At 22.9% G+C, this 11,311-nt stretch overlaps 6 protein-coding genes across 6 annotated transcripts; 1 reads left to right on the plus strand and 5 right to left on the minus strand.

Moving 5' to 3' along the window:
* Positions 1-2,935: 2,935 nt before the first annotated feature.
* Positions 2,936-4,017, minus strand: EHI_108460 (uncharacterized protein; the record flags this gene model as incomplete). Its single annotated transcript, XM_644441.2, has 2 exons — positions 2,936-3,082; positions 3,151-4,017. 2 exons carry the CDS (start codon positions 4,015-4,017, stop codon positions 2,936-2,938), a joined length of 1,014 nt encoding a protein of 337 aa, XP_649533.2.
* Positions 4,018-4,080: 63 nt separating this feature from the next.
* Positions 4,081-6,921, minus strand: EHI_108470 (uncharacterized protein; the record flags this gene model as incomplete). The annotated part of the gene is made up of 1 exon (XM_644440.1): positions 4,081-6,921. One exon carries the CDS (start codon positions 6,919-6,921, stop codon positions 4,081-4,083), a length of 2,841 nt encoding a protein of 946 aa, XP_649532.1.
* A 298-nt stretch (positions 6,922-7,219) lies between these two features.
* On the plus strand, positions 7,220-8,626 carry EHI_108480 (Sec1 family domain containing protein; the record flags this gene model as incomplete). The annotated part of the gene is made up of 1 exon (XM_644439.1): positions 7,220-8,626. The coding sequence occupies one exon, from the start codon at positions 7,220-7,222 to the stop codon at positions 8,624-8,626; it is 1,407 nt and encodes a 468-aa protein (XP_649531.1).
* Position 8,627: 1 nt separating this feature from the next.
* On the minus strand, positions 8,628-9,795 carry EHI_108490 (uncharacterized protein; the record flags this gene model as incomplete). Its single annotated transcript, XM_644438.1, has 2 exons — positions 8,628-9,644; positions 9,694-9,795. The coding sequence occupies 2 exons, from the start codon at positions 9,793-9,795 to the stop codon at positions 8,628-8,630; spliced, it is 1,119 nt and encodes a 372-aa protein (XP_649530.1).
* Positions 9,796-9,832: 37 nt separating this feature from the next.
* Positions 9,833-10,327, minus strand: EHI_108500 (40S ribosomal protein S23, putative). The gene has a single exon (XM_644437.2). The coding sequence runs from the start codon at positions 10,322-10,324 to the stop codon at positions 9,899-9,901; it is 426 nt and encodes a 141-aa protein (XP_649529.1). The 5' UTR covers positions 10,325-10,327; the 3' UTR covers positions 9,833-9,898.
* Positions 10,328-10,554: 227 nt separating this feature from the next.
* EHI_108510 (uncharacterized protein) lies at positions 10,555-11,183 on the minus strand (the record flags this gene model as incomplete). The annotated part of the gene is made up of 2 exons (XM_001914086.1): positions 10,555-10,789; positions 10,834-11,183. The coding sequence occupies 2 exons, from the start codon at positions 11,181-11,183 to the stop codon at positions 10,555-10,557; spliced, it is 585 nt and encodes a 194-aa protein (XP_001914121.1).
* Positions 11,184-11,311: the final 128 nt, after the last annotated feature.

An 11,311-nucleotide genomic window follows, 5' to 3' on the forward strand; every position in this document is an offset into this window, starting at 1 on the left:
ATTAGCAAAGAAAAAATGCATCTAAATAATTTACAAAAAAGAAAAAAAGATGCAAAATATTTTGCATCCATAGAATTTTCCATTTATTATATTTTGCTCCTAAAATAAAAATAAAAAGTATGATAAATATACAATCTGTATATATTTATGTTTATATTTTATAATAATTTCTATTTTGTATGAAATATTAATGAAATAGATGATTTGATGAATCATATTTATTTTTATTCTTTTATTTATATGTTATTTATCTATCGTATTTTTATATATTTATTTCTCTGTTTATAATATGTATATCATTGTATTCTTCTTATTATCTATATATTATTATATTATTATATTATTCTTATTTTATGTTTTTTATGTTTATATTATTTAGATTTTCTTATTGTTATGTTTATATTCTTTTATATTTAGATGTATTTGTTTATTCATCTTTATCATTTTTATATTATTATCATTTATATCTATTTTCATTTTATATTTATTCTCTTTTGTTTTATATTAATATTAAATTTATCTTTTATACTTTGATTTTATTATTATATCATTGACTATCATTTCTCCTTTTATTTATCATTTATTCTTATTATTCTTTTGTTTTATATTCTATCTATGTTATATATTCATATCATTTTCATTTATATTTTATCACTTATTATATGTTATAATAACATAACACTTATGATTGAATATATAATAAACATCATGTTTAAATTATACATATAAATAATAAACATAGAAAGAATAAAATATTTTTCATTAATAAAATAATATTAATCATTTTACATCATTAAATTAGACACTTTTTATTGAATATTTCTAATTTTTACAATAAAAATACACTTTTTATTTCTTCTTTTCTTATTTTATTACATCTTTGTGATTTATTATTTTTATATTCTTCTTCTACTTTATTTTTATTCTTTTATATATTTTTATTCTTTTTATATTATTTGTTTTTCGTTGTTTTTCTATTTCTTTCTTCTATTATTTATCAATTTTATATTCATTTATTCTTTTTATTTCTTTTTTATTAATTCTTGGGTATTGTATATTTCTTTAATATTTCATTTGTGTATTATCAAATTATATGTTTTATTGATTTTATGTTGAACAAAATATTAAATAAATCAATATTTTCAATGTTAATTATTCATTATTTATTCTGAAATGTTGTGTATATTTATTATATTAAATGAATATGATGAATGAATATCAATATTATTGTTTATTTGATTTTAAAAAATAATAAATGAATATGAAATAATGAAATAAAATAATGAAGACAATGAAATGATAATGAAATAGAATAATCTAATATTGAACAAATCAAATAAAGAATATATTGAATATATCATTATTGTTACTTTATTATTTGTTATTTCAATTATTAAATATTAATAAATTATTATTCATGAATATTTAATTGATTGATATTTTACAATTTCATTTTCATTTTATTTAATAAATGAAATATAAATAATAAATGAATGAATAATAATTTAATATATGAAATAATAAAAAGAAAAGAAAGATAAATAATAAAGAAATATGATGTATTTAATATATAATATAATTTATTATCAAATATAATAATATCAAATGATGAATTATTTTTATTTCAAAATATTTTGCATCAATAAAAATGTTGCTAAATATTTTGCATCATTAAATTTTGCACTTTTTTTATTTGTTTCAATAAAATTTGCATCCTTTATTTTTTTTCATTCTTTTCTTCTTTTATCATCTCTTTTGTTTTATTACACTTTATCTTCTTTCTTTTTATATTCTCTCCTTTCTACTTTTATTCTTTCTTCATCATATTCTACTTCTTACTTTCTTTTTATTCTTTTATATCATTCATTCTCTTCTTTTTCAATTATTTGCTTTTTTTCGTTGCCATAAAAGACAATATAACAATATCACAAATCACAACAATGAGATGAAATAATGAAATAATGAGAAAGACAAAACAACAAGAAGTGATTATTAAATATTTAAAGAATAAGTTCCAATATCACTACTCAGATGAGTTGAATTTTTATAATTATTTTAACAAAAAGATGAGAATTAAAGAATGGTAGTTACAAAATAGAAATTAATACATATTCAAAAGATGATATAAACAAGTAAAAAGAAATGAAGAAACAAATGAAATAATAAGAAAATCACGAGTTGAGCATACTAAAATAATATTCAATATGTAAGAATATCCTAACTATAAACAATGTAGTAATAATGGTTGTGTGAATGTAGAGTTTAAGAATGAAGAAGAATGCAGTTCAAGAAAAGAATAGACAAATCTAACAAAGAAATGAAAGAATAGAAATGAGATTATCATAGATATGATTAATGTATGAAGTTTGAATGAGATATAACATTTATGAATAAGATGAAAATAAGAAAAACGATGGAAATAGAAGAAATGACGAAAATATAACAATAACGGTTGTAATAACAATATTGAGATTATTTAATAATGAAACAAGAAGAACAATGAATGAAATTTGCATAGAAATGTCATGTGAAATAACAAAGAAAAGATAATTATCATAAATATAAAAACACTAAATAGTGAATATAATGAATATATGTATGAAACAGAAGAATGATTATTTTTAGAGAGTGAATTGAAGTAAACTTACGTGAACAAGAGATAAAAGTGAATTTGATTTGAAGATAATTTAATTATTATTCTGTTTTAAATTTTTTATTGTTATAACGTCTGATAAATACTACTGTATGACATGGCTAAAACAATAAATTTTTCAATTAAGCCAATAACTATAATTTATGTCTTAATAATTCTTAACTGTATTTATGTTAATCTGTTATTTATGGCAACGTATTAAAAAAACTTCACAGTGTAACAAATAAAAGGAAAATAGATTATGTCAAAGATATTAAATTGAAGTTGAAAACAATAGTAGAATTATTGGACATGGATTTTTGATGTGAAAAATGTTTTTAAAGTGGTTTGGGATGTTATTTCTTCAGAGCAAATGAATCCTATTGTTTTTAATGTTGTGAATCCTTCATTAATTAAAGACTGTCTAATATTTGTAAACATTTCAACCATCTAATAATTTGAATATAAATATTTAGTGATCATTTATATTTTAAAGACAATATGTGACAACAACAAACAACTTGTTCAATCAAATTTTCGTTTCCAATATCATCAAGAACAAAGAATAAAGAAGAAGCTTTCATTTGATGGCATTTAAAGATAAGATTTGAATAATACACCATACTTTTGTCATTTGAGCCAAATTGAAACGCATTATTTTCATTAAAAAATGAATGAATAACTACATTGTAATACATATTTGAGTGCATTGTTAAAAACATATCCCCTACTTTCATGTTATCAATATTCATGTGTTTAATTTGATACTCATAACCTCCATAATGAATGTCATACTTTAAATTTGATTTTAAATGAAGTTGAATTGAACTTTCAAACCCCTTGTGAATAGGAATATTTAATACAGCTAATTCTCCATTAAAAATATTTTGAATTGAATTATGTCTTTCAGAGCAATTAGCTGGAAATTCTCCATCATGAAAAAGAATTGGAGATGAATTAAACTCTACAATCAATTTATTTTTAATTTGTTTAATTTCAAATGAAAAGTTAATTTTAATTGAAGAAGGAAGTTGTAATGGAATAATTTCTAATGCTTTAGGATTTCTAATTTCTGAATTGTCATCACAATATTCTTTAATACATCTCCAAAACAATGCAAAGTATTCATTTTGAGAATGTGAAACATGTTTAATTGAATCTTCAATTTGAAATAATGCAAAACGATGATAAACACTATTCTGTATTAATGACAAATATCTAAAGAATAATTTATTCTGTTCTTTATTTATTGTAATAATTTCATTGTTTTCTTCTTTCCATTCTTCAACAATATTTTTCCAATCCTCTTGTTCTTCAATTTTTTTTTCTTCTTCCTCTTGAACGATGTAATTAATTTCTTTATTGGTTTCACTTGTTTTTGACATAACTTTTTCTTTTTAAGTTTTTTAAAATAAAAAAGAAAGTTTTTTTACAAAGAAATAAAAAAACTAAATTATTGTTGGTGCAATTGGAGGAACAATGGATTGAACCAATGAATCTCCCCACCACTTTTTAAATACTAATGCTAACATAATTTTGTTTTTGACAAAATCATGACGATTACATAATACTTTAAATACACGATTTCCTAAATCTCTAAAATATGTTGTAAATATAATATCTTGAGGCGGAAAATTTTTTAAAGTTAATGCCATTTCACATATGGCATACCTTACTCTTCCATTATCACCTCGTTCATGAGTCTCTACAAATATAGTAAGTCCTTGTTGTGGATCACTTTTTAATAAAGCACGTATTGCTGCAACACGAACTTCATAAAAATTACCTACACTACAAAGTGACGTTAAGTCACATAATCCAGGTGCCATTTTAATAACAGCCAATGTTACAATATTTCTGTCTGATGGAATAATTTTGTCTTTATTTAATTCTCTTTTAAGGAATTTAGTAATTCGTTCATTATCTTCATCTTTAGAACTAACAATTTTTCCTAAAGCACCAATAACTGATTTAATAAAAACTCCATCTTGATATTTGTTTCTTTCATTTGTTGAATTTTCTGCGATTTCTAATAACAAACTAACTGCCTCAGGATATGATGGTAATGACAATGCATCAATTCTATTTTTATGTTTATCATCATATAATCCTCCCCAATTAATTTTATCTGTAAGACTATGAATTCTAACATTAGCAAAAGCTCCTATTAATCCTTTTTGTAATTCATATCTTAATGGATTAGAAAAGTCTAATGGTATAACTCCAACACTTTCTTCGTAATAATTTGTTTTATAAAATTGTTTTAATAAATGAAATCCTAAATACCCATTTTGTTCACATGACATACGAGCAATAGCATGTGCAGCAGCAATTTGAACTTTATAGAAACAACGATGATTATTAATTAAAAAATCAAACAAAGCATTAATTCCTTTTTCACTTTTACATTTTTCTAATCCTTCAATAGTAACTAACTGACCTCTAACTGTTCTAACAAATTCTAACTGTGTTAACCACATATATTCTTGAAATGATTGTTTATCTCTTTTTATTCTTCTTGGGTAATCATTGTCTGGATCAATTTCAATATAAAGAATTGGTACATCAGTTTCTCCTTGACCACTTCGTTTACAATCTCTTGAATCTAAATCGTACATAATTGTTTCACCAGTATCAGTTTTAATAGGTCTTTTTCTTTGTTTTCTAATTCTTGAATGACAAGGAATACTTTTACTTGTTTCTTCTCCAGTTAATTCAATAGTATCTTCAATAGTTTGTTCAACTTCATGAATTCTAACTGGAACAACATTATATCCTTTTTCTTTTCTAGACTGATGAATTTTAAAATCTGTTTGAATAGTCCTTTGCGTAAACGTAAAACTAACAGCAATTTTACTATATCCTGTTCCGTTTACTAACCGTTCTTCAAATTGTTTCATTAAAGAAGAGTTTTGTGTTTGTAACTCTTTGACAAACTGTCTTGTTTTAATATTTCTTTTAAGATCATCCATTGGTTCTCCATTATTTAAAACCTTTTCACAAACTAACTTTTTCATTCTATCCTTTCCTAAATTATTTTCCATTACTCCCATTGCTATATCAACTTTTCTTCTAAAATGGTCATTGATTTCCATCTCAGCAAATACTTTTCTTTCTTCAGTATGTAATGGTTCTCCCCACTTTTGGTATAACACTAATTCTTGTGACTCAATAGACTTATATTTGACATAATTTTGTCCATTTACTGTTTTAATAAATTGTTCTGCCAAATAATCACGAATACCTAATGTTATCCATTCATCACTAATTCTATTTGGAATAATATAATGTCCAACCCATTGTGATGCAACTACTCTTCCAATCTCAAAACTAACATGTCTATATCTATCAGCATTATCTTCAAGGTATAAAAGTTCTGTTGATATAATAATAAGACCAGCAAATGACATTGTTTGAGAATGAGGTAATTCTTTAGAAACGACTACTGAAAGAGAAAATGGTTCTGGGGTTGATGTATATTTCTTAATACATTGAATTGCTTTAGGAAACATTTGAGTTAATGTATATTGTGCTCTTTTTTCTTCAATTGTACCAGAAAAATAACCAACTTTTAATGATGATTCTATTGGTAATAATTTGACAGGTGCAATAATAAATCCATATGACTTGATAGGAATACGTGTCTTTAATGTATAATTGAACGTTCTCATCTCACCATTAATAATTGGAATACTTGGATTTCCTGTAGCAATAACTACATAAGGATCTGGAACAATAAAAGTCATTTCATAACATACTAATTGAAAAGAATTACAAATACATGGCATCCAAGAAGCAGTATCTAAATAACCATCTAATGTAACTAAACTTGAAGGAGTTGTATACAATCCACTTCCTTTATTTGTTTTATATATTATTCTTAACACATAACTATTTTCAGAGTTTAACAAAAGTTTTTCTGGCCAAGAAATCGTTAATTGACCAATACTTCCTTTATACATTTCTTCAAATGTTGAATAAGTAGGAGAATCAATAAGTGGATAATCATTATCAAGAATCCCAGGAGTTTGTGTAAAATGACATTGAAATGCAGGAGAATCATCTTTTGTTTGTAGTTCCAATGAAATTGAATCAATAATTAAACGATTAACATGTAATACAATTCCTCGATTTTTGACAAATTCAACTGTTTTATCTGACATTAAAAATGTCATTGCAATTTCACTCTCTAATTTCCATGTTTGTGGATCAACTATAAATTTACCAAATACTTCATTTATTGAAATAAATTTAATTGTTTCTTCTTGCACAGTTAATTCAACCTCCATTAAATTTTTGTTTTTAAGTTCTTCACTTTCCTTTGTTTTTAATCAACCCTAAAAATAAATCAACTAAAGAAAGAAAAACAAATAATATGAATATTTATGTTATTTAAAGAACTAAAAAATATTTTTAAAGTAAATGACATTTAATGGATATTTCTTATATAAAAAGCATTTTATTAAATTTTACAAAATTATTTAATGAAAATGAAGAAGAAAGAAAACTAATTTATTTTATAGTTGATGAAATAACTGTTTGTTTAAATATTTTAAATAATTTTAAGACAAAGAAATTTACAATTAGATGTCTATTATTTCATTTATAAGTCAAACTGATAAAATTCAGTTTGGAATTATGACAACGACTTCATTAAAATCGACTTATGATAATAGAACATATTCAAATGCATTACTTTTTATTTCTCCTAATAAAAAAAGTATAAATGATTTATGTAAACATCTTCAAAATCCATCATATAATAAATATATCATTTGTTTGTTTATTTATGTAATTTTAATATTAAAATTTTTAATTGAAGTAATAATTTTAGTATTTAATGAAACAATTAATGATTTAATACTTCAAAAAATTGCAACATCTGATATTTTTCATTGTATTTATAATATTTATTCAATTCCATTTCAATTTAAATGTATTACTCCAAACTGTTTTATTTCACTAGATAAAAATCATTCATTTAACACAATATCTTCTTTTCTTCTTTTAAACAATTTACATCCATCAATTTTTTTACAAACTAATTCAATTACAACTAATAATAAATTACTTGTTGAACAATTAAAAAAAGAAATACATCCATCAGATAATACATCATTATTAGTTATTCTTGATAGATGTTTTGATGGATATACCCCATTAATTCCAAATACTTCAGTATTTGGTCAATTAGTAGAATATAATCAAATAAATCTTATAACATATTTTATTAATAAAAGTTTTTATTTTAATTTCGAACAAATTCATACAAAACAAATTTATGAAATGAATTTTGTTGATGCACAAGAATATATTTCTCAAAAGAAAAAAGAAATTGATGATTCTTGGGAAGAATTAAAAGAAAAAATTAAAAATAATACATTACATAGTGGAGATGATGTAGAACTTAATCAACTTTCACTTTCTAAAAATAAATTAGATATCGAAAAAGAAGAAGTAGATGCTTTATATAAAATTATTTTTGAATTATCAAAAGAAATGATTAAAAAATATCAAACTAAAGAAAAATTTGGTGAATATTTTAATCTTCATAATTCATTTAAATTAAAAGATTTAAATGATGAACGAATAGAAATAATGAAATGTATTTTAAATAAAAATGGAAATTCAAAATATAATCAACAAATAATAAAAAAATGTAATGAAAAACATAGAATTCTTCCATTTAATTCATATTATGGTATAATCAATTCATTAATAACTAATACACAATATATTCCACCAATTATTGAATTACTTAATACAATAAAAAATATAAAAGAAACAAAAATTAATATATTAAAATATCTTAAACTTGAATATGGAAATATTAATAATTGGAATACAATTATTCTTTGGATTGAAGGTGGTATTTCTTTGGTTGAAGAAAAATATATCTTTGATTGGTGCCAAAAAAATAAAGAATTTAAAGTTATTATTGGTGGTTCATTAATATTAAATTTTGAAAATTATAAAGACTGGCTATTAGAATAATTTAATTAATTGATTCAAATTGAAATTCTTCAAAATAAACAGGTTTAACACTTATTTTATTACATTTTGGACATTTAAAAGTTAAACCAAGAGTTTTTGAACAACAATAACAATAACAACAATGCCCACAATTAAATATAGTATTAATATAATGTTTTTTACAATTCCAACAAATATTATCATCTGTTTCTTTTAAAATATCTTTGCATTTTGGCTTAATAATATTTTGATTATTATTTATACCTCCTACACCATTAAAAAATCCATTAATATAAAAATTATTTTCATGAAATTGATTATTTTCTTCACGGTTTAATGAAGAACAAATAAAATAATCAGAAGTTATCCATTCACAATCATTACCACTTATAGCTTTAATACAAATTGTTATTGGATCTTTTGGATATGTAATCATTTGAATTGGCCATGTATTAATTGTTGTTGAAGAAAATCCAGTAATAAAACTTACTACTTGGGGAAGAATAGCATAATTTTTTAATAAAATTTCATTAATATTTGAATTTGAATATTTAAAAGAACCTGACATAATTTGAATTTGTTTTGTTTCATCAATAGTATTATTACCCATTAATAATTCTGTTATTTTATTTTCTGAAAAACAAATATCATATGCAAGTATTCCAATAGTAAGACTTTGAATATCATAATCATTAAATTGTGCTTGAATTTGACAAAAATTCTTATTTATTTTAATAACGTTAATTGTTAAATTTGATAGATTTAAAGCACTAATTGATTGAATACTAATTATTACTTTAGGAACTTCTTTAAATGTTGAATTAAAAGTAATTTTTACTGGTTTACAATTTGTTATTTCTATTGAATCAGAATAAATAGGTAATATCTCTTCAAAAACAATATAACTGATTTCTATGACTGATGACATTTCTTTTTCTCCAATAACATCACAAGTAACTCCTGTTTTTGTTACAGACAACGCAGAAACAAAAGAAATATCACTTTGTTCAATATCAAATTTTGAAATTCCCCAAAACCACTACCTTTAAATTTTTATTTCTCTTAATTTAATAAAATAATTTACAAACACATGGCTGTTGGTATTGTTGACTTAATGACTCTTTTACAGACTTTTGATCTGAATCAATTGTTGAAATATTACATAACATTTTTTGACATTCAATTGACATTGAAATGTTTTATTATTTTTTTAAGTTTTAAATAACTCAAAAAAAGAAAATTAAATTAAAAAAACCAAATGTTATTCAAATTTGAACTCACAATATCACTCGATTAAGCGTGTGGTTTTTGTTTCTTGTTAGTCCAGAGACCCCAGAGGGAAACACCAGCAACACAGACAACTTTGAATCTAACACCTGGAATATCTCCGACAGCGTGTCCTCTTCTACCAAAACCAGAAATTAAAACTTCATCGTTTTCATTAACATAATTAAGTGAACCATCACGTGGAACAAAAGCAGTGATTTTTTTACCGTTTTTCAATAATCTAACTCTGACACACTTTCTAATACCTGAGTTTGGTTGTTTGGTTTCAATACCAAGTTTTTCTTGAACAAGTCCTTTGGCATGTGAAGCAGTTCCAAGTGGATTACACTTATATCTGGTTACAAGTTTTCCTTTTTTCCATTCTTTATCAGCCCATTTATTGGCTCTTCTTTGAGCAAGCATTTTACGAGCAGCATGAAGACCTCTAGCCATTACTCTGGACTTAACACTTTTAAGTTCTAGGTTTTTTCTATATCATAAAATTATAATATTTTTATTATTATGAAATAATAAAAATATTAATGCAAATACTTATTGACTTTACACTCTACTAAAATGTTTATGCATCAATTTAAAAAAGATAACAAATGTAAAAGAAATCAATTAATGTAATAAAATACATTTGATATGATAATTCAATGAAAATAATTGTAATAAGATAGTTAAATGAGATTACTTACAAGATTACTTACTAAAGATAAGTCTAAATGAGCAATTGGACAAGTTAATGAGTTTGATTTTTTCCATTGTTCTAAGAATTGGGATTGTTCATCAAATTCTTTAAATGCTTGATTGATATAAATAATATTTTTCTTTTCAGAGTCACTTAATTGCTCTTTATGTTTTTGGATATTTCTTAAAGTTCTTATTTTTTCTTCTATACCAATACAAACTGATCTATATTATTAGTATTAGTATTATTCAATTAAAAAGTAACAAACTGATCATATAATAAATCACCATAAGTATCATATTTATGTATTTCTTCTGGAAGAAGTCCACCATTAATTCTGAAAGAAGGAGCAAGTGTCATTTTCAGATGAATTAATTTAAAAAAGAAAATACGTGCTTGGTAATACCAATGAACAAAGAAATGTTCAAAATTATCCATAATAAAAGTAATAAGCATTACACGATATTTTTTATTAAGAATAGGAAGAAGTTCATAAATCATTGAAAACATAACAGTTAAAGCATAATATGAATCAGATGTAACAATTGCTTGTAATACTTGTATAATACGTTTCATTTCTATATCTTCTATAATAATTTTCTTTTCATTGAGTTCCATAAAGATATGTTGAAAAGATACAACAAATGTTGCTAAACTATCAATAGAATAAGCATTTGTTCTTGATAATCTATCATTAATATATTGATTTAAAATTGTAGGATAATCAGTTACACATAAAAGTGCTT

The sequence above is a fragment of the Entamoeba histolytica genome, genomic scaffold, assembly GCF_000208925.1.
Source record: "Entamoeba histolytica HM-1:IMSS scf_1104750517931 genomic scaffold, whole genome shotgun sequence".
Taxonomy (NCBI): Eukaryota; Evosea; order Mastigamoebida; family Endamoebidae; genus Entamoeba; species Entamoeba histolytica.